General features: G+C 34.8%; 3 protein-coding genes and 1 long non-coding RNA gene across 4 annotated transcripts; all 4 read right to left on the bottom strand.

The window, feature by feature from the left end:
- Positions 1-16,007: 16,007 nt before the first annotated feature.
- On the bottom strand, positions 16,008-16,907 carry LOC108221471 (uncharacterized). Its single transcript, XM_017395347.1, has one exon. The coding sequence runs from the start codon at positions 16,905-16,907 to the stop codon at positions 16,008-16,010; it is 900 nt and encodes a 299-aa protein (XP_017250836.1).
- Positions 16,908-16,982: 75 nt separating this feature from the next.
- Positions 16,983-20,618, bottom strand: LOC108221472 (uncharacterized). The gene is made up of 7 exons (XM_064093929.1): positions 20,551-20,618; positions 19,719-20,500; positions 19,487-19,629; positions 19,172-19,388; positions 18,858-19,095; positions 17,749-18,767; positions 16,983-17,641 (listed from the first exon to the last, which is right to left on the bottom strand). The coding sequence occupies exons 1-7, from the start codon at positions 20,616-20,618 to the stop codon at positions 16,983-16,985; spliced, it is 3,126 nt and encodes a 1,041-aa protein (XP_063949999.1).
- A 156-nt stretch (positions 20,619-20,774) lies between these two features.
- LOC135152696 (uncharacterized) lies at positions 20,775-21,312 on the bottom strand. The gene is made up of 3 exons (XR_010292100.1): positions 21,085-21,312; positions 20,931-20,987; positions 20,775-20,831 (listed from the first exon to the last, which is right to left on the bottom strand). It is a non-coding gene; the product is annotated as an uncharacterized LOC135152696 (long non-coding RNA).
- A 63-nt stretch (positions 21,313-21,375) lies between these two features.
- On the bottom strand, positions 21,376-22,731 carry LOC135152818 (uncharacterized). Its single transcript, XM_064093928.1, has 5 exons — positions 22,443-22,731; positions 22,288-22,345; positions 22,068-22,205; positions 21,554-21,790; positions 21,376-21,455 (listed from the first exon to the last, which is right to left on the bottom strand). The coding sequence occupies exons 1-5, from the start codon at positions 22,449-22,451 to the stop codon at positions 21,376-21,378; spliced, it is 522 nt and encodes a 173-aa protein (XP_063949998.1). The 5' UTR covers positions 22,452-22,731.
- Positions 22,732-24,441: the final 1,710 nt, after the last annotated feature.

Here is a 24,441-nt window from a genome sequence, read left to right as displayed (position 1 = left end):
AGAGTCAACGGTACAATACATACATGTACCTATAATTCAAATAGTAAAAAACAACTAAAAATTCGTGTGCTAAAATTTTAATACTCACTGCATAGAATTTTAATTGACACGTTTTTTTTTCCTTTGGCAAAAATAATCAATTTTTAATCAAACATAATGAATCACTCTATAAATACTTTACAAAAGTGTAAATCGCATCTTAAAACACATTTAAAATTTTTGGCGGTGAAATGTTTTTTTCCCACGTGATAAAATATTAATAAATTCCAGTTAATGTTAGGTTAATTGATTGGCACATAATCAAATGTCATAACTAAAATGTGATGCAGAGAGTATAATTTATAATCAGATATCAACATTAATTTATTTTATTAATTATTCATATCTTACTTAATACTCATGAAAATATTTTATTAAGTAGAATTTTCTATATCAAACCAAATTAAATCAAAAAATAAATATCAGACCACAAATATTTTCAAAAATGTTGACAAAAATATTTACATGCCATGTTCATACCATCTAATAGCTTTTGTTATTTAATAACGATATGTAAGGAAATTAAAAACGTATTCAGTTAACTCAAATGTTAACGAACATAATTAAATGCCATGTTCATGCATTCATGTGTTTGCCTTACTATATTACCAACATCCAACTAATATACACATAACCGCATAAACAATAATTTTTGACAAATTACGTTTTATATATTCCAAAATACAATTTTATTCGCTATATAAATTTACATATAACTTATAACTTATAAATACATTTTATTTTTTTTTGACGAAATGCAAATTCATTCCATTAAATTAAAACAAGTCTAGTCGGGACAACTCCCCAACTAACAATGCAATCACGTTGATAAACAATAAAACGAGCTAAACAAATAGCCGCATTGTTTCCAGACTGCTTAACAAACTGAATCCATGGATTCTTGAAATTGAAAATGAATACAAAGGCTTCTCGAGTAATCCAGCATACATCAATCCCGAAAATGGTAGCTTCACAATTGACCTTCACAATAGTTCCATGGCTGTTGCGGTGTTCAGACGACTCAGTTGTAAAAACTAAGCAATGAGGAACAAGGGTCCTCGAATAATGAACAACTATAATTTGTGAAAGGTGAGCACATGCGATCGCCACTGTTCCAAGCATACCCCAGCTATCTACATGCCGGAAGCCAGCTATAGACATGCCGAAAGTATTAATAATGCGATAAGCCAGATCTCCCAAAACTCCATCACAATCATTCTCATTTATAACACAGAACGACATATCAACGCAGAATCACCCAAGAATGGGGTACTAAATCAACACACGCCAAAAGGCGAGACGAAAAAACACAATCGGATCTTTGATTTCAAAAGATCTGATTTATTCAGAAAACAATCAAGCCCAAACTCAAATCCGAAACAGATCCGAGAATTAAACTCGATTGGAATCTTCGAGGTTTAAACAACACTCGATTTTATTGAAAAACAAAAAACTAGTAAATAGTGGAGAAGATGGGAGAGCGAAAAATGATTTGGTGGATGAAGAGGATGAAGGTGAAGAATGGAGAAGTGACGGCTAGTTTTGGGAGTAAATAACGATATGTAAGGAAATTAAAAACGTATTCAGTTAACTCAAATGTTATTTTCATTTTCTACAGAATAAACACACGTGCAAGTTCCTTATGACAAAACTATATTGATTTTCATATTATACAAAGCAAATATTTTCGTTTCTGTATTGGATTTATATGCACCTACGCTTATATATGTCATTGATTTTTGTAAACAGAAAAGTGTACATGTATTGAAAAAGACAATTTTACTAATGGTATCACATAAATAAATATTGGAATGCGGTAGAGAATATTTAATCTTACTCCTATCCATTCACACTCGTGCATAATAAAGCGCTACAGTGTTCTACTCTATTTCCCGTGGTGCCTTCCCAGTGACACATGCAATGCAACAAACTATTTACTACTGGTATTCATGTACACAGCCAACCATTCACAAGCCTTTAGGTCTTCTGTATTAACGTGCAGAGAATGTTTTAATTAACAGTTTTAATAATAAGGAAAGTGAAAAGTCTTTTTCATTTGTACTATATATTATGCTGCAGCATGAGAGATGTAATAACACACCATTCCTCTTCTTTCAAAAGTACAGCAATGGCTTCTTCCAATCTTCTAAACATTGACTATGAAATAGTATCACTTATTTTCTCTCATCTCATAACAAACTCATTCAGCTCTTTTGCTAATCTTTTTTGGGTTTGGCACTTCAATCAATCTATAAACACCATAAGATATGTACTCCGCAAAATGGATTGGGATAAAATGTATGTTATGATTAACTATCCAGAGGAGATTCCAAAGGGGAGATTTGAGAGTTTCCTTAAAGTATGTTTGGAGCTTGACATTGAACAAGCCCATTTTCTATATTCTACCAAAATGTTGTTAAGGAGCGAATCTGTCCACCATCATCTCAGCGTTTTGAAGATCAATTCTACGCTTCATCCTCCTTCGCATTTTGCTTACTTAGTTTTCAAAGCTATGTACTGTCCATTTCAGTGGGATTACACTGTCAAACAAATGGCTGCGCTTATCGTTCAACCATACTTCAGAAAGAGGGTTCCTGAATTTATCTACCTTATTCGAGATATTAAAGGTGATGATCATTATGATATATTCCCAATATACAAGCTCTGTCCTAATGCAAAGAACAAGCAATCTTTCTTGCATACCGGTTGGTGTCCTTATGAACGACATGTATGGAGTTCTCTATGTAACAAGGTAGTGCCACAGTCACAAGACGTAGTAAGCCCGTTTGACTAGTGTATTACAATTAATCATATTTCCCAAACACAATGTGCTTACTGCTCAATGCAAAGCATACCATACAAAGTGGTTTATGGTATATATCTGTAAGCTTTTTTCAATAATAAAACATATGTGATTGAAAGTCTTTAATCAGTTTATTCATTTTTGAGTTACTACTTCCAGTTTGTAGTCCATGTGAATGCAGAAAATGGCATTGTATACGTGCACAAATCTATCTTTTTTTACTTATACAGTCTTGCTCATGAGACAATAATATCATTTTTGGCTCACTGTAAGTTACCAGTTGATACAATGTTGTAGAATTAAACAACAAGTGGAGTATGAATTCACCAGCTGTCTATTACAAAACAGTTAATAAAAATTTCAAATAAACCATATGATCAACTTCATAAAGCCAAAGTACAAGTCCGTTAACACACTTGCGGAAAAAACCCCGGCGGTAGCCGGGCAAACTTCCTAGTAAGATATATATCCTTGTATTAATTAAACTGCACCAGATTTTCTTAAGTATTTTTATTATTTTCTTGTTCGTTGTCTTGAAAGAATTCTATATGTACATGTTTACCAGTTACGGGTCGTTTGATTTGCGGAGTGATATGGGTTTGGAACGAGGAATCGGGTTGAGGTGGTATGGGTTTAAGGTCATATCTGATATCATGTGTTTGGTTAATTACTGGAATCAATATATTTAACTTTTAAAAAAAATTATATTAGTTATTTATATTAATTAAAATATTAATAAAATTATTATTGCTACATATTTTTGCATTATTGATTATTTTATATTAATTATTAATATTTAATTGCTTAATTAGAGAGAAAAAATAAAATATAAAACTAATACTCATACCCTCATTTCATATCCACCTTATCCTCTGGGTATCAAAAACCATACCTTATGGGTTTGAAGAATGGGTATGAAAATTTATTTTCTTTCAACCAAACATCAGGTATGAATTTGGAATGGACGAAACTCATACCTGATTCACCATACACCTCAACCAAACGAACCCTCCTTGATGAGTGAAATTGCAATGCATGAGTTTCTGTGGGTGGGTTGACAATTTGAAGGCCCATAATTTCATGAAGCCGTATATATTGGCCTTGAGGCCCTTTATTTTGCCGTGATCCAAGGAAAATCAGCCAAGGCGGCATATAGAATTACACCTGACCCAATTTTATTATAGCTACCACAACTTTTAGATGACAGATTGACAGTCCAGGGCCTCCAGGCAAAGTAGCATGTGACTAAAAAAGGTTTGTCTAACCCATTTAAATTTTTTTTTTGTCCAAGCTGCCTTTCTTTTTGGATGCTATAGAGTATAGATTCATTCTTGAATTGATAGGAAAATGATGGAAACAGAAAGAAGCACAGGAGATATGCATGAGAAAATGTGATTCTCTACCAGTGGATCGATTTGAGCGAGACTGCTGGTGATCTTGCAGTACACCTGTCTTTTGTAGCACGCAAGTGATTTTGTAGCTGCCATTTGTAGCAGGTATGTGACACGGGTTTGACCCGGTATAAAACCGTCTCAAAAATCGTTTTATGTATTATATGAGTTTATTAGTTGATTAGATTTTTTAAGAGTTTTTTGTCCAATTTTTATTTTTATTTTTCTACTTTTAATTAAATATTGTTTTTAAGAGTTCTATATCAAGTTGTCTTCCCGTTCCGCAAAAAAATCTCAAATATCTCAATATTCACGACGACCCATTCAAGGGATTAAAATATTATTAAATATCTCATCATCATCTTTTTACTTTTTTTTATAGCAGAAGTCGAACTCGAAGTTCTTCCCCTTAGGAACGACAACAACTATACAACATCTGGTCATCTAGTTTTATTTTTATTTTTTTGCTAATTTTTTTAAAATTTTTTGCTAAATAGCTTTCTTTTACATATTAAGATATTATTTTTTTTTATTCACGAATGATTTGTTTTCCTTCTTATTATATTTGTTTACTTTGATATTTTAATATCATTGTTAGTTTAGTTCCTTGTTACTCTGTTTTAAGAAATCAGTGATTAATCACAATTAATCGACGATTAATCCACGTTTTGTAATTCGCCGAATTGATTAAATTTCTGATTAATTTTTTTAAAGAAAAATTTTCGATTAATTAATCACGGAACAATCCGAGTAAACCCCGATCAGTTCAATTAATCTCCGACTAATTCTTGTTCCGTGATTCCACCGATTAAATCTGTTTCCGCTAACTAACTCACAAGTCCTCCGATTAAGTTTGATTCTCGTTTTTTCCAAAACTCATGAGTATAAACAGACAAAAACTTAAATTTGCGCTGAACTCTGGTTGGTTCTGCATTGCTGAAGACCCCAGGTCCCCCACACACAATGATATTTTGAAATTTATATTACTCAAAACTCAAAAGTAAAAACCAAAAATGCACGCAAAACAAGGGGGGAAAAGCAGAAGAATTGGTCAAATGTTGTTGATTTATCAAATGGGACAGTTTAGGTACTGTTACGTACTGTTTGCATATATATGCATCTATCTGTCCATGGGACCTTCCATTTTTGGCTTTTGCTAGTCTGCATGTGGAATTCAAAAGTAAGATGCAACAAATAAACACTAATCTTCAATACTTGCCCCAACGGCGTCCCAATTCAAGTGTTGATTGATAGTGACAAGACCTCTCTTCTTCTGTTGGAAATTCTTTCTGTAGTACTCTATACTCTTGCTACGTTCTTTCTCCGTTTCTAAACTAATTTGCATGTGTTTCTAACGAAACGATCTTTATAGTAGATATTTATAATCTCAAGTACTGTATAGCAATGTTGATGCATTGTCATCTCAACTGCAGACAACCTTCAAAAATCAAAATGATTTACACGTCGGTTTTTCAAATTAGGAAAAAAACTATAATAATATATGGCTATATCGCGGTAACAGGAAGAATAAATAAAAATTATCACACGGAAATGTTCGCCAATAAATTTGGTTTGTATGCATGATTTTCTTGCATGAATCTAAGGCTTATATCAGGGAGGTCCTCGAATATTCATTAAAATACACGAAAGATGATTAAGTTAATATAATAGGCCCGTTTGAGATTCTAGATTTCATTTAAAATTCTGGATTTGATCAAATAATTTTGGAAATTTGGATTTGGATTTCAAATGAAATCCAGACATTCAAATATTAGTATAAACTTGAGAATTAGAAATGAGAACTCAAATCCTGTCATTTGAAATTAAATGAATGTTTCCAAATGCTCTGTAATAGTAATTTAAATACAATGGTATTTAACATGTGCTCTTTAAACATTAATGTATGAGTGCACTTTAAAATCCCAAATATGGCAGATGATTAAAAAATGCTGAAAGTAGCTAGTTAGCTGGTCACATCAAGGCAGCTAGTTAGCTGCTTGTTCTATATATAGTCCTGTTCATCAGACCTGTTCTTGTAGACCTGTCTCTGGTATCCCCATTGATCACATACTCACAAGTCTCACCCGAAACCCTAGCAATTAAACACTAAGCTGAGAATGACACACAGCAGTTTGAGGCAAGCAGTGATTTTGAAGCAGATTCTAAAGAGATGCTCAGGTTTTGTAAAGAAAAACTTAGCACGAAATAATTATACTAGTATCGGTGAACAATTAGGGTTCTGCTGGGAAGTTCCCAAGGGTCACTTTGTAGTCTATGTTGGGAACAACAGAAGCAGGTATGTTGTTCCTATATCACTCTTGAATCGCCCTGGCTTTCAAGCAGTCCTTGAGGAAGCTGCAGAAGAGTTTGGTTTCGATTACGGCGCGGGGATCATCATTCCTTGTCCTGAGGATGATTTTCTGTCACGTATTTACTCAGATTATTAGGACTGCGCGCATTATGGGCTCTCCATTTTCAGTTAATGGGATGTGTTGGGGGATTTTTGAGTAGGTCTTAAGTTTCATGTGGTTCTATCTGTTACAACAACCTGACATGTTAGTGCTTGGTGTGACGTGGAATGGCCACTGTATTATTTTCAGTGTGTATCTAACATTACTTTTTTTTTTTTTGTCATTTTTTTTAGAAAATAATATTCCCCGTTCCCCAGTTCTGTGTGTTTAGTTCTGCGGTGTAAGATATTCCCCAGTTCTGCGTGTGAGTTCTGCGGCGTACCGGGGAATAAAAAGTTTATTTTATATTTTCCAATCCTTATATTTAGAAAAAATATTTTATATATACAAAATAATAATTGATTTGAATTTTCATGTAATTTGAGGTGTATAAATAATTATTATATATTATTTTTCAAATTTTATTTTATCAGAATAAAAGTTTAATATTTATTTTTTTTTCTTCAGAAAAAATTCAAACCTCAATTTATGTGTAAAAAAACAAAATTATTATTATTTTGAAACTGGAAAATATATAATTACTACTTTAAATTTCAAATAATCCCAAGCACTATATTTCAACGATTATATTTTAAGAGTTATATTGTGACGTCTATATATAAGAGCGTTGAATTCCGAAATTTATAAGATAGTCATGTATGAAATTAAGATTCAATTTATATGAACTATGTATTATGTTTTATAGATAATTTTTTCCATGTATATTCATCTTTTACTTCAAAGTACATACTACTATGTCTATGTTCAAAATTGTATACAACAAATTAGTACATAATTTAAAAATAGTGAACTAAATTTATTAACTTTAAACACTTTAAGTTATTATCCAGATAAAATAATCACACATTTTTTTTATTCAACCGGTTGTACTGTTGGCCCGGATATGTATGCAAAGCTTAGCTCAATAGGTATACAGCGTTGCTCTTGTGCACTTGGGTTAAATTCCGGCCATCATCATCTGCAGATGGAATGAAGAAGAAAATATAGGGCAACATTAATAGAAGAGGAAACCACTCACAACCAGAAACAAAGACAAGAATCATTATTACAACAAGTATTTATGCCCGCCCTGCTGGGCTTTTTCATGTCCAAATTTAAATTTGGCTGCAGGAAGATTGTGAATTTGCAATGACATTAAAGTTGTTGTTTGTGAGATTTGAAAACCCCAATGATACTTAGGTGATAGATATTCAACAAAGATGGCAAGCCGAATTTGTTCAAATGCCAGCAAACAACATATAGTGGCATACAAAAGCAAAAGTATTGAATCTGATAAGAGTATTCTTAGAAAATAGCAAAACAGAGTAATGTGGTAGCCTGATGCTTTAAATCAAGTAGAGGTCAAGGTGATATCTGAGATTCCTTGCGCATTGTAGGTCGATGAGGTTGCCTGCGGAAGAGAAAATTAGGTTGGGCTAAAAATTAGGCTGCTTTTGGATAAATAATCTGTACACTAAATTTGGTACTGGGATAAATAATCTGTACACTAAAACAAATAAATGGAAAGAGACGTTGTTACTTTTGGAATATGTTTGAAGCTTGAAGTTTTTTAGCATTTTACCTGTGATGTTTGTTGTTCTTGGTTTGGAACAACTGCACTTGCATCTTTTGGAATGTCAACAAAACCATTGCAGATGTTAGTCGCCCAGTACACGTTGAAATTGTGGGCAATGTTATATTCCCTGATCTGTACGACGACGTTGTAGTCTTTGTTGAGAGTACTCAGAAAACTCTCAGGGATGGCATTACCATCTTTCATCTGTTTTGTAAAATTAATTTAGTACTAAGAAGAATGCACAAAAAAAATGTACAGAGACTGTTAATACCTCCGCAGCTAAGTCCAAAGCTCTTCTTCCAATAATTGTGCGTACTTCCCTATCCGCCAAGACCACTTGGATCTGTCCAGTACTGTCTTCAGCAACAAAATGCATTTTGAACCTAGATAGTAGGAAAATTATAATTTAATAATTTTGTTTTCATAGAAAATGTCAGTTTAAATTTGGGCAAGTAAACTCACATCCTCTGTGGATAAGGAACAAAGCGATTACAGCTCTCACAAATATGACATGGAACTTCATTTTTTGTCTCTTTCTCGCAGCTAGTGCAGGCATTGTAAGACCACCCCATACTTTTGTCAATGCTTTTGAACTTCACATGTAGCATGAAAAAGGCCTGAAAACACGATTACTGTGTTATTCACCTTGCACTTAATCCGTGATTACTGAAGAATTTTGCATACCTCAATAGCGGTTATTCCAAGACTTTTCAACTCAGCAACAGTGACGACCTTTGTAATGGCAACCCTTCTCACTTTGTGGTCTGATAATGCTCGTTTTGCAAATTCAGGGTTCAACAACCTTTTTAAAGTTGTTCATTACAAAACTTGAAAGAAAAAATGCTTAAAAAGACATAGAAAAAAAGCGAAGTAAAAAATAGATTTCACTAACAATCTCCTCAGGTGTGTGACACTATGATGCTTGTGATTGAGATAAATTTTTGTTGCTGGGGTGTTTGATATATCAACTTCACCTTGAGACAAAAATCAGGACTGAGATTTAGTTGAGTTAAAAATGACAATAAATTAGTTTGGAAACAAAACTTACCATTCCATTTACCTTTGCATCCTGATATAATAATAATGACAGGTTTCTGAACAGGAGCCGTCATCATTTCGTCGAATGATACCCCAAAATTATCCCAGAATGTTACATTAACAGCAGAGCTACAGTTTGGGAAGTCATAAAAATTATTTGTGTTTGGCATATGTGGCGGTTGAATACAAATGATGTAATTTGTACCTTCCGTCACTGATAATGAATTTAGCTTGTTTCTGTTTCTGACCATGCCTATTAGTAAGTTCCCTTACTTTGTCATAATTTTTGATGATTCCTACAACCTCTGCAGCAGAAATTTACGTGTTTTGTAGGATTTGTATGTTTATGAGTAGTTGCTGGTAAGAAATGTGAGCTTACCTGCCAGGAACCTAGTTTGGTTTGAAAGTTCCTCTAGCTGGCTGTGATCGTAGAAATCGAAGGCGTCTTGTGGTATGCTAACCCCATCATCTGCTAACTCTTGGATGTTGGTATCTTTGCTGAAGACTAACTGTTTGTCAAGCCTGAGGAAGCGGAATTTGTCTGTTTGGTTGTAAAGCTGGACTGCAAAGTTTTTAATGCTGAAGATCCTCCCAACAGTAATCTTGTTATGAATGTCGTCAGCGCATTTAGTCGGAACAAAGGCATGGATCCTTTGACCCTGCACTGAACAAATGTGTCAATGTAACTTTTGTGTTATGTTTTTTAGCGAAAAATGTAAGAAGTTTGATTTTCTAACCTTGTGGTCCAGTAGGATTAGGTTGAAATTCTTGAACTCCTCTCCAGTCTTGGTTGATCCTCTCCATAAACGCATAATCCTAACCTTGATCTTGTGGTCCTCATTTCCTACCTTAAGCTTTTCAATAGTTTGATACTCTCTGTTTGACATTTTTTTTTCCTCTTGTTTGGGCAGCCAATATGGTAGTGTGTTGTTATTTGTAGTGTGCAATGTATGTAAATGCAGTAAATGTTTACAACTAACCAAGCAGTAATCTTAAATAAAAATCCAACAGTTTAATACAGAACCATGCATCACATCCAAAAGCAAAGTTTTGTTAAATGCAGTTACAGACCTTAATAACCAACCACAAAAGTAAATGTTTGAAAAGCTGAGTTCAAGTACAAATGTTGCAAATAAAATCATGAAAAGATCCAGGTTTTTGATTGCGAGGTTCTATTGGCAGCTGGGTAACCATTTGCTTACTTAGACGGCTGGAAAAACAAAAAGACCATGTGCTGAATAATGCATAAATTCTGAAGAGGATTATTGTAAATTAACGTAAAAGCTATGAACATGAGCTAACCTTTTCAACCTTGACATTTTTTTCTGGACGGATTGCCGATGTGTCTGTAGGATTGTAAGCCAATGGTTCAGTAATTTTGCGTGCTCTGCTCTTCGTGTTTGTATAATTCCCCGTGTTTGGAGTGGGATGTGCAGTTTCTTGGGTCTCACTCACCTAGTACATGCAAAAGGAGTTCAGCACTTGAACTATTAGATTATATATTTTTTCCCAAAAAAACATACATTAGCCATTGAAACGTCTTCTGCCTCGACAACCACGGGTTTGTTCGGATCGAAGCTGTCACCTTTTTCCTGTGCCTGCAGAATTTGTTTAGCATTGTACACAGTTGAACCGTTTTCGATATTATCGTCATTGATATAAAGGTTCATTGTGTATTTCTGCTTCAAAAACCAGTTAAGCATTTCCGGAAATTTGTCTTCATCAGCCTCCTGTTTGATGAGGAAAAATATTAGCGGGTAGAAATATTTAGTATTATATCAATTCATTTTGGCAGAAGAATACATACCTCAAGACAATCCGCATGCAGGTCAATAACTGTTTTCTCTATCATTCTTGTGATTTCGCAGTCCGGGAAAATAATTGCAATTGATCCGGTCTCATCAGAACAGAGGGTGCATAATCGAAATCTATGTCCAATGTTAGTAGAGGATTTTTCAATATAAGCAAATAGTAAATAACATAATCTACTACATATGTGATTAGTTAATGAACAGATCACACCTCTTATCTGGATAAGGAATTATTCTCCCACAGCCACCCTCACGTGAGCATTTGTATTTTCCCTTTACATGCTCCAGTTCTAAATCACAACCTGCGCACTTCCTAAAGTACCAATTTTCCTTGTCCATAATTCTTTTAACAATAAGTTGACAATAAACTGTGCCCTGAAACATTGAATTTGCTCTGTCATTTGTAGTTCAAAATTTGATGTTAGGATTTTCAGTAAATTATCTTTTGTTACCTCCTTATTTGCTGCAGTAAGATTTTTGATTTCCTTTACTGTCATGAATTTCTTCTCTATTTCGACATCAACCTCTTTCTCCCGCATATGCACCGTAACAGGCATCTCTTCTTTCTATGTCACACTATGAACAAAAATATATACATATATATTGTCACAGTTTGTCACACTATGAAACACTTTTGAGGTTGTTCTAAAATTTAATATGAAGCACTTATGGTGTTCTAAAATTAGAAGGTGACCTTTTTTTAAGCTCCTCAATACTGTAGTGTGCTGGGTTAGTGAAAACTCTGGTTGCAGGGTAATTGGACAAATGCGGAACACCTAAACAGTGCAATATTTAGGGGATGAATAGTTTAATAATAAAGTATTTCATATTAGAAGCAAACGAAAGTAACCTTCATATCTCCCAACTTTTGCACATGATATTATGACGTATAGATTACTGCAATCTAACTTTCCAAACTCTTTTTCCAAATCTTGGCCAAATTTATCAAAGAATGTAACTTGGACAGTTGACCTGCACATTTAACAAAACATAAAATTAAATCATCGACTTTCCAATATATATTATTCATTCAGAAAATGAGTAAATTGTACCTTCCATTGGTTATTTGAAACTTGAAGATAGTCATTTCCTCTTCATTTTTGCTGGTTTTGATAGGCTCTTGAATATTCATGACTTTGCCTACCATATCTACATTTTGAATCTACTTAATTATTTGCAGGTACTAAAATGGAATAATTAATTGATAATGCAATACCAAAAAAATCGTACGAATGAGGAATCGATTGTCATCTGCAAGTTTTTCAACTCTTCATCGTAATGGAAAAGGTCAAAAGCATACTTCTCAATTGGCAATGGAATTTTTTCTGGTTTCTTAAATTCTGTGTGAGTTGTGAAGAATATGTGCCTCTTATTATGCACACATCGGTATTTTTCATCTCCCAGATAATCTTTCACTTTAAAATTAGAAATCACGTAAATTTCTCCTTCTTTGATATCCTTTTGCAGGTCATCACAGTATTTTGAATTTGCAAAAGCATGGATTCTCGAATTTTAAAACAATATACAAAGAAATATAGATTAATTTTGGAATTTTGTATATATAGATTTATGAACTACTTTTCTAAATTAAATAATTGAAAACATAAATATAATGAGCATTGTGTACCGAATCATCAATTAGCATCATATTTAGTCCCCAAAATTCCTGACTTTCTCTGTTTAGGCCTTTCCAGACTGATTGAACTCTTACTAAACATTTCCAGTCATAAGTGGTAGCGTCGATGTGGCTTATAGGGTCGTATGGGTTCAAATCCATGATTACAAACTGCAGTTGAAATTAATTGGACAGGTATCTGAGTACATTTATGGTTGAAGAAAAGAAGCAGCATTGAATACGGGGGAATAAGCAATAAGAACGAAAGAATTATACAGAAGCGTCAGTGAGAATGAACTTACTGTGCTGGTGGAGCAGATTGAGTGCCTTCAATAAGCAAGTAGTTGGTGGTTGTGCAGAAGAAGCAAAGGGTTTACTCCTCAGTAATAAGGCAGCAAGAGCTCGAGATTAGTGTCAGCCAGCACAAGTAGACACGCATTTCCTTTTTACGGCTTGGATGACTTTTCTTAAAGTTATGTATGTGTCTTTTTTCATTACATTAATCTAAGCTGTCTTGAGGAAGCTAGTGGAATATTTGACTGAAATTAAATCGGGGTAGACAAATTGTCATTAATAAAATAATGGTTATTTACGTAATATTCAATGGTTATACAAAATAAAAGCTTTGGTTTGAATTGTTTTTTCATATAAATGTTAGAAACACAACTTGTATTTTGACGTGTTTTATAAAGTGAAAAGCACTAAAAATTATACGGACGGAGTATATTTAGAAACTTTTTAAGCGTGAAAGCATGTTTTAAATAAAAGGCGGTGCAATTCATTACATTGTGAAAGACCTATTCTTGAAAAAATTAGTATAATATATGTTTTTTGTCATTCAAATTTAAAATGAGGATGGAATTTGAAACTTCTATTTTAAGGTTGGATAGTTAAAATACGCATATTTCCGAGAACATTGACCTGAGAATGAAATTCGTTTAAAATTAGTCTCATATAGATTTTGATAATGATAAGTCCACATCCGTGTTATAGTTATCTGAATATAGTTTTATGTATGTAGATATATCGATTTAATGATTGTTCGCTCCTGTTATAATATATGAAAATCAATTTGCAACTACAATCAAGGTAAACTTGCCTTAACATTATGTTATTAATGATTTTCATATAATACAGAGTCATTTAATTTAAATATGGAAATGATCTTTTCAAGTTGTTTTTCTTTGTGAATAAACCACAGCAGAAACAGCCTATTAGGCGAAGTACATATATGCCTCCAAATTTTTTTCTACATTTAAGATAAAAAAATAGCCAAATAACTTTTTTTGTTATTATACTTCAGAAATTTATGTTTTAATATGTAGGAAACAACCGGTACCCTTTGTAAATTTTTTGTTATTATACTTTTGACATTATAAGGAAGGAATCATATAAATTTATAAAAATAACAATGATGTTTGAAATTAAATTTAAAAACAACTTTTATAGAGATTTCTCGCATCTAAAATATGTATTTGTCGGACAACTAATAAATAAGAACCGAAGCACTTGATCTGTTTTATTTTAATGAGTCCGTTTTTGGGAAATTTTTTGGTTATTGCGTATTTTAATGAGGCAGTAAAGAGTGTCATTCAAGTGCAATAGATATCATTCAAGTGCAGGGCTGCAACTGTTTTTGATTTTTAAAAGTAACCCTCTTTCTACCCAAACGGCTGCAAGGAGCTCTCTCTGCTATTCAAACCCTCGTGCACTTTTGTTCGATAAGGTATTCACATTCAAACTTTGATGTTTAAAATATTAGGAATGATTTTGGTTACTAATTACTTTTCTTCTTAAATGAACAGCATGTCTGCAAATGGTAGAAAAGGTATGAATTTGATTTTCGTTTCTGTAATTGTGAACAGCATCTCTAATTTGATTTAAGTAAGTGAACTATAAATTGTGTTGTTGAACAGCATCAATGGAAATGACAAAGTCACTGGGGGGCAAGTCCTTTATATGTCGCATTGTTGAGGACTCTAATAAGAATGGGCTTTTGGTATGAGTACCACATCTCTTTATAAGTTGTTTTGATGTTTTATGTAATTACACATCATATTGCACATTTTCATAATAAATAGTTGTGTTCATGTTACCACTACACTGATTTAATTGGCATGCACATTCATAGCACTCGTTTTGAGACTTTATACTTGTTTTGCCAGAAAATTCCGTCCGACTTTGCTGCATTTTTTAGTTCTCTTGGATTGCATAAAATTGGTTTGCATGTACCTTTGGCAAATACCTGGCTTGGAAGATTTGATAGTGATTCTGAGACTGTTCAAGGAATAGAAAGCTTATTGAAAGCATATCATGTCAATCCATGGTACATGTTTTGTTTAGAGTATATTGGAGGTACTGAGTTCACAGTGGAAATTTTTAATGAATATGCGGTAGAAGTAGACTATACAAACATTGTGGCAAGTTCTGAACATAATGTTCAGCCTACTGAAATCGAAGGAAGTTATTAAAGTCTCATGTCGATCAAAACAACCATGGGGTGGTATGTGTACTTTACAGTGTAAATTATTACGGTGTAATGTACGCTTGCAAATGACTAAACTATTTATTCAATATAGTTCCTCCCGAGGTATATGCATGAAGTGTATAAGAAATGGAATAGAGCAACCACGGTGAAACTAATCATGGATGGCAACTGTCATAACCTAAAAGTGCTGAGAAGAAAGAAGGACTGCAGACTTGGAGTGGGCTGGAATGAATTCACTTGTAACAGGGGACTTGAGGAAGGAGACAAACTGGAATTCACTCTGACTGGAGACACAACTTTTGAAGTAAATAAATCAGTGTAGTGGGAAGCTATGCACTTTCAGTTGACTTCGGTTTATTTTTAGTAACCTATTTATGATTTAGTTCCATTCTGGTCTGTTTGAACTCATGTTTTGGTAAGGGTTCTTTAGTTCAGCCTATGATCTCTTTGCTGACATTGAAATTTTCTGTAAACAAACAAAATCCTATGATAATATAAATGTATTTTGCTCTCAATTTTATCTTAATTTTATTATACAGGTAAATATTCTTGGTTCATAATGTGTTATGACAAAATGATTAAATAAACAATTGTACCAGGCACTGACCTATGTATTTAGTAAATTTAAGTATGGAACAATGGCAGAGAGGAATAAGGAGGAAACATAAGGTAACTAATTCTTGCATAACCAAATTACAATATCATAAGAGCAATCCACAGCATGATTTAATACATTGTCACCTTAAACACCAAAATAATCCTACTGGCAGAACAATCAATACTAAACAATAACAATCTACCTAGGCAGCGCGTAAAACACTTCTTTGTACACAACATTTTGTGTAATATTAGTTGGGAATCGACGATCGTCATCAATAAAAACTTTCAAACCTGCAGGAGAGGTGACGCGACTTATAGCAACGTAGAATTGGCCATGTGTAAAGACAGGTTTGGGAAGGAATAACCCAACTGTTTGCAAAGATTGTCCCTGAGATTTGTTTATTGTCATGGTGTAGCAAATTTGAAGGGGCATTTGTTTCCTCACCAGCTTGAAAGGTAGCACAGAATCACTTGGAGACAATTCCATTCGAGGAATAAAATGCTTTGTGCCAAGAAAAGATCCAGAAATTACCTCACACTCCACGCAATATTTCAAACACTTGGTCACGATCATTCGGGTACCATTGCAAAGTCCAAGTGTTTGATTCAAATTTCTCATGAGCATGACAACTACACCGACTTTCAACTTCAAATCATGAGTAGGCAAGCCAGGTACACTAAGTGAATTTAAATATTCAATTGGAAATGCAGAGTGTAAATCATCATCCGTACCTCCAAAATCTTCTGCGCTATCTATGCTGTAATAGGTCACAGCATCACCTGGTATCATTTCCACAATAAGAGAGTTTAGGTGACCCACTGTTTGGTTGGTAGGAGTCAAAATAGCCCTCTCGCTGAGATACTTGGGATCCTTTGAATTTTCTGCAAAATCTGGGTAAATGCTGTTAATCATGTTCTCCACAGAGTTGTCATTTACCAAATCACAGAATTGTAGTGGAACTTCTATTTCATTCTCAACTGAGTTGTCATCAGGTTGTGTTTGGGTGACTTTTCCATCTCCTACGTCCAGCACCCATTTGGCAAACTTATTCAGCTCTTCAATTTCAGCTGGAGATGTGCCTTTGTTGAGCCTCATGTTTTTTTCCAAAAGGAATATTTTACATATATTCCATAGTCGTGATCTAGTGATGCAAGCCTCCAAAATAACAGCTCAATCTCCATGAGGTATGACCGGTAAGATTTGTCTGAAATCTCCTCCAAGAACTACTGTGATTCCTCCGAAAGGTAGAGAAGCACGCGATTCATCACAAGACCTCATTATATCCCTAAGAGAACGATCTAAACATTCAAATACAAATCTGTGTTGCATTGGCGCCTCGTCCCAGATAATAAGCTTTGTCTGCCTAATGAGCTCGGCGATGTCTGATTTGTTACCTATACCACAAACGGAGAACTCATCAAGGACAATAGGAATTTTAAATCTATAATGAGCAGTCCGACCTCCAGGCATGAGCGTAGCAGCAATTCCAGATGACGCAACTGGCAGAACAATATCACCTTGGGATCTCAACTTGGAAATTAGAGTTCTCCATAAAAAAGTCTTCCCGCATCCACCGCTTCCATGAACAAAAAAAAGTCCACCTTCGTTCTTAGCAACAGAGTCTAATATGCATTTGTAAACCTTTAGCTGTTGATCATTCATGGTGGATAACAATGTTCTGTTCTCAGTCTCCATCTCAGCTATATTGTAGTTCGTTTCTTCTAAAATCAAGTTATTAGTTCCATGATTTAAATACGTCGCTGGTGGCTGGGGGAGTTGAGGAAAATTCTTGAGGGATTTACCAATAGACCTTAGGAAATCATCAATTTCTGCGATAACAAACACACAAAATTAATATCATACTTGAACAATTATACACAATATCTACAAAACAGAAAAGTCCTGATTTAAACAATGTAGTAAATCTTTTACTAACCTGCAAGAGCATAGTATTGCAGTTGTTTGTCATCAAGCATGAGGCTATCATCATTATTTAAACGCCTCCTTTTTAAAAGAATATCATCGACCATCTGCTGCCAATGACAAATCCACAAATTATATAAATCTGTGACTTTGCAGTTGACTATGATGTGCACAAAGAGCTGACGAATCTGTGGAGGCAACCCACCAGAAGCACATTGATCCATAACTTCATGCCACTCTTTGTCATCATCAAGTAAACCATACTCCTTGCAGGCATCACGAAAAGTAGGATAACAAATTCCATTCAAAGTCCTAAGACTCTCAAAAGATGTAGGTCCTCGCACTTTAGTAAGCAACAACCTCATAAACCATACTTCACCGCTGCTATGATGTGTATACGAAAGCCTTCCAATCTGAAATCCTCTTTTCCTTGGATTCCATTTCCTATTGCCATCATCCCAAACAAAATGTTCATGTATTTCTTGGTAAGTGTACTGCTGCGCAGAGACATCAACAGTACATAAATGAAAAAAAGCTTCCAATTTGCTTGGCCTATCCTTCTCGCGCTCTGCAACTTTATTTAGAGGCTGATTGGAACGAAATGTGCAGTTCTTCTGTCCTGGAAGATGAAATGGTAGGCGTTCCACAGAAATGGTGCGATGGTGAATAGGAAAACCAAAAATCCTATATGCAGACTCTGCACCACATATGTAGCGACCATCAAAATAGGCATCAATCTCATCTATAGGCTCATCCGGATTTTGTTTCGCTGTCCTCTTCTTCCTCCCAGTAACATGCACAGTAGCAGTATCGTGTCCCTTGAGGCAATATTTGATTAGGTATTTCAAACTCCGCGCATGGCAACAAATCTCGATATTCATGTGGCACTGGTACTTTACCAATAAATCACGGTTATAAGGGACCACCCATTGATTATCCAAATCAGCATTCCATACATGAACCGTTATATTTTGCCGTCTTCTTCTGTAAATCGGAAATCCACTTTCATCAAACATGGTGCGCGCGCAGTACCTAAATGATATAGTTGTGGATTAGAAATAAGTTGTTGCCTAATAACAAATACATTATTAATCGATGAAAACTCACTTCTTGGGAAAATGCCTGATACACTTCAGATCTTTCATGCATGGAGATTTAGTATTTTGCAATCCACATGGACCATGTATCATGAAAGCCTTGACTGCAGCATAGCCAATAGGATCTTTCACAGGATCTGGAATCTCTGCTGAGACAAATTTGTCTACATTTTTTTTCAAATAATCTTTTGACTTACTATCAAGCCAAATCAGCATGTGCACATGCGGAAGACCCCGCTTCTGAAACTCTACAACGTACATCACTGCAAACACAAAAAATTCAGAATGATAGCGCATAATTATTTATACTACTATGCACGAAGGGTTGTAAATATATACCTCCAACGCAAACGCCAAAAAAAGCTTTCTTCTTGATATCATTCGTCAACTGGTCAAGTTTCAAACGAAACACTCGAGATATGATATCTGGTGAATTCTCTGTCTTACAACCAGGGAGAAAAAGCATCATTTTCTGAATTTCATCCCACAACGGATTTCTTGTCATTGTTAAGAAAATGTCAGGATGACCAACGTGCCGACAAACAGCTAATGCGTCCTGAAAATTTTGTTGCATGTAGCGTTTGGAGCCAACAAATCCAGCTGATAATTGACACCTTTACCAACATTAGCAGAGGACAAATCTCCATTACGTACCGAGTCACATATATGACTATATAACTCGTTCCGCAGGATAGTCTGATTCTTGCGAAACCACCATAAACGCGTCTGTTCAATAGAAGAGAAGGCATCAACGACGTACTGTTGAAAAAGCCTCCCACCCAATCTAGGGGTCATAGCTGCATAAAATTAAGAACGACATCAGAAAAGTAGCAAACGCAGAATATAGAACAGTTACACATAAATTAGACTATACAACAAAACTCACATTGATTTTGTCTAATTTGAAATTGGTAGGCATAATAATCTTTCAGAGATATAAAATCACGATCTTTAAGATTCATCAAATCAGCACTGTGAAATGGAATCTTATCATGGTACCCGTCCTCGCCATTTGGAAACAGAAGTGGATATTGAAGTGCCATGATTTTTGGATGAATGTAGGAAACACGCTGCAGCTTTCCAGATTTGGCCTGAACTATCACATCCCGGTCAGCGGTAGTATTCGAGCTTGAACCAACCATTATGCCTGCAATTTCATCAGAAGCAGATATATGATTCTCCCTACCATTTTGTGCACGGCAAATCTTAAGCTCAACTTTCAAATCATAGATATCCTTGTTTTCCCAACGATCACGGGCCTGGCGGAATTTTTGCACAAGCTCATTAGTATCATCAAGCATATCCATCAAGCCTTGGACAACTTCAACTTCTACAGGTTGTTCATCAGAAACATTCACCCAACGTAAACGGTTATTTACTTCATTGGCAGTATCATATATATAAAGCTGATAGAATTTGGGAGTGTCGCCATCATCGGGAATTAAAGAGCCAAAAACATGGTGGTTTTGACCATTTAAGCGGTAAATATAAGGGCCTTTGCCTCTTTTTATCGAATGATCGACATTCCCACCTGAAGAGGTAAATGCAAACATCGCATTGTAAAGCCTTATGCTTCTTTGAAATTTTGAACCTCTAACTTCATCCCTATACAGATCAAGCAAAAAGCTTGGAGTTGGCTCCGGAGGTGGTAGTTTCACATCACCTCTCCTGCAACAAATAGAAAACAGTGGTGTGCCTTTTGTCACACACTTGTTTACCCTCTCTTCATGCCACATCTGAGCATTGCAGTGACTGCAAATCCTAGAAGGGCCACCAAGCGTGGCATAGTCTTCTGGTATTGAGTATTCAGTAGCACGAGTACTTTTTTTTTAAATTGAGGAGGACTAGTGTTGGAATTGTCTGCAATGATAGTATAAAACATATGTCAGTTAAAATAGCATTTAAATTCACAATGTCATCAGAGCATTGTAAATTTACAAACCTGGGTCTGATTCTACACCACTGTCATCATCGTATATTTGATAGGGATCATTGTCCTCTACAAAACACAGTTTGCATTAGTGTTCCTCCTTTGAATCAAGTATTAAACAATTAATGATGGTCATAATCTAAAATGAAGAAACACAACTATCCTTACCAGCTGAGCTGTCCGTTTCAAATAGAGAATCATCAGAATCTTCAAACCTTGTTTCTTCTGGGTTTATTCAAACCATAATCAATATTCAATTGCTGGTCTTATTGTCTTTAAAGCTGAAAATATGGATTGCAACAATAGTAGTAGAAATTCATACCACAATTCTCATCGTACACAATAGCAGAAGTAGTCTGATCTTTAGTGAGCTCATCATCAAAGAGATTCCGACCAAGGTCTTTCAGTCGGGCATTCCCTCTACTTTTATATTTTGCTTTGCCCTCACCGATGTCATCATTGGTTCTAGGTTTTTTATTAGTAATATCAGTAAAGGGAGTCCTCAGAGATGTTTTCTGTGGCATTTTGTTTTTGCAGGAGGTGCTTTCCATTCTCTCAGCTGCATTTTGTTCAATCAAGTATTAAACAAATTAGTCAGTGTATCAATAAGAAATCAAGAAACAAAACTATCCTTACCATTTGAACTGCCCATTTCAAATAGAGAATGATCACAATCTTCAAACCTTGGCATCTCTGTGTATGTTCAATGATAACCAATAATCAATTACTACTATTATTGTCTTTAAAGCTGATGATTTACTATATACTGAAATATAGTAAAGAAGTCATACCACAATTCTCATCATCAACAATAGCCGAGGCAGTCTGATTTTTACTCAGCTCATCATCAAGGAGATTCCGACCAAGGTATTTCAGTCGGGCATTCCCTCTCATTTTATATTTTGCTTTGGCCTTATCTCTGTCATCATTGGTTCTAGGTATTTTATTAGTAATATCAGTAAATGGAGTCCTTAGAGGTGTTTTCTGTCGAAGCTTGTTTTTGCAAGAGGTGCTTTTGATATTCTCAGCTGCAAAAACAACAGTCTTATATATCAAGGAAAATTCACCAATTTTGGTGTAAGGCCTATTAAGGCTGGCTGCTGGTATCTTAACAGAGCACCACAAATTATAAACATAAAACAACTAAACAACACATAAAACACACCTAACAACAGAACATGAAATTTACAGGGCAAATGATTAGTACACGATATACGAATAGAAACATCAACACATACAACATACTTAACAACACTATATAAAACATGACATAAATTATGGTTTTAAACTGCAAATGAATATTACAGGAGGTCGTAGAAGATACTGTTGAACTGTTTGCTGCATATGCGCTGTTGACAGATAATACTCCTGCCTCCCTATCCATGAATCCAGAAGCTTTCTTCACATTTCTAGCAATTTTCATTCTTTTAAGAGCCTTGTAACCTAAACAAAATTAATGAAAAGATCATATGTTAATGAAGTCTGGTGATGCCTAAAATCTAAATTTATAAGGAGAGTGGCATACCATTAATCATATCCTCAGACGTAAATAAACGCCAAGAAGAGTCGTCTTTATCAGCATTCTGTGAAGAAATTAATAGGTGGCTATATTAAAAAAAACAGCAAACTTATTTAAATGCCGCCAAAATAGAGCATTGCAAAGTAGGATTCCTACGATACCTCCGACATGATCTCCGCAATTTCACAACCGTAGAGTGCGTCGAAGAATGGGAGCGGTGAAAGAAGAAAGCAGCGAGATACATGATTCTAAAAGCAAGGTTCTAATTTCAAAAAACAACTTCCCAAGCAAGCTGTTGTCACCAAACTTTCAAAGGAAGTTGTAGTCTATGCATTGGCCATGACATGTGTCATTTTCTCCAGCGCACACATAAGCTTGTGAAATGTCACGTGGGTAGTGGCATTTTTGAAATTAAGCAGCAATCCAGGGTGAAGTTGTTTGCATAGGTGGGTACTGTAGGGATCAGCATTCAGCAACTATTATATAAAGAGATTAGTAAGAATAATAGACCCTACTTATGCAACTTGCGTCATCATTATAACATCATACGAAAACTACAAACTGCATGTTGGATATTTTAGTGTAATTGAATTAACTAGTTGATCAATGTAATCATAATATTACATCGAACAAGTCAGGAGAGTACGGAGTGTATGCTTTATTGGAGTTTATTATGATTATTAGTGCTTATGAGGTATGTTCATTGGCATTAGACACATCTATAGGAAAAGAAGTGTCTATTGGTATTAGATTTGTCCATTGACATTAGACACATCTATTGGGATATGATGTGGCTATTGTCATTAGACAAGTCTATTTGGATTAAGATGTGTCTATTATCAAAAGACACATCTGTTGACATCTATATATAGATGTTGCATTGATCATTGCAAGTAGATGGTTCATTTGAAATACACAACAAAACACATTCTCTCTTCTTGCAGAATTTCTGATTTTATCCGATTGAATTATTTGGTGAACCACAAATAACTTCAATCTGAAAGTGTTCACACGACTTCAGAAAAATCCAAGTTACCACCTGTAACACCCCCATCTTAAATTAAGACAAGGAGTTACCTGCAAATCCAAAACCTGCAAACAGAGCGCTAATATATTCGAAACAATAATAAACAGGTCCAATAAATCCTAAAATGATTTTAAACCCTCCAAAATAATTAAATCCGAATAATGCGAGTAAATAGAATCTCTAAGCAATAAAACTGAATAACTACTAGAAGTCCATAAATCCTAATCGATGAAAAAGAATGGGCTGCTCTCCATCACACAGTCCCGAATCCCCCTAAGTACCTGCCAGAAGAAGAATACGGCATGAGCCAAATGCCCAGTACGGATTGGAAGCATTTACAAAACCAGAAACATTTAAAATATTTTGACTGTAATATAAGTCAGTTATTTTAAAATAATAGGCTGAAGCAACAAGGGTTAGGATATTTCATACCGAGATCATATCAGAACATATACAGATACACACATCATAGGGTACCTAATGTGTGCAACAAATCGGATAACGTGTACGGCATATACAACGTCACCGTCAAATCACAAATCATATCAAAACTGAACTGGGTGCACCCACGTATCCTGAACATATAATCAAAATGGCCAAAGCTCCTCCCAAGAGCTAACAGAAGGATACGCCGTGACCAATCACACTGTCACGGAAGTGTCATGTCAATGGTGCCGCAAAGACATGGCTGCAGTACCCCTACAGCTGGGAAACTCGGTATACCCTATATCTCTCTAAGGGTTCAAAACAAAAATAGTTTTCACAACTTAAATCACATGGTACAGATATTTCAAATAACCCGAACAAATCACAATTTTATAAAATCCTTGAAAACCGCATAACAAATATCTCAATCTTTCAAAACAGATTTTTTAAAATATTTTTTCGGATATCAAAACAGTCAAATGAATAGCACAAAACAAATTTAGCAAATCGGACGGATCAAAAGAGGCCACATCAAAATATTTAATATCGAAAGGAGTAGCGCTGAATAAAAAGAGTAGAATCCGTACCTCGAAAATAGCTAATCGAACACTCACGAGAATCCGGAAATAATTCATTATTAAAACACAGAATTATTTAATATCTTTCAACGGCGGTTAAAGAAAATATTTATATAAATGATAAGTCCT

This window comes from Daucus carota, chromosome 5, assembly GCF_001625215.2.
Source record: "Daucus carota subsp. sativus chromosome 5, DH1 v3.0, whole genome shotgun sequence".
Classification (NCBI taxonomy): Eukaryota; Viridiplantae; Streptophyta; class Magnoliopsida; order Apiales; family Apiaceae; genus Daucus; species Daucus carota.
Note: the sequence above shows the minus strand (reverse complement) of the source record. Positions and strands in the feature narration are given on the sequence as shown.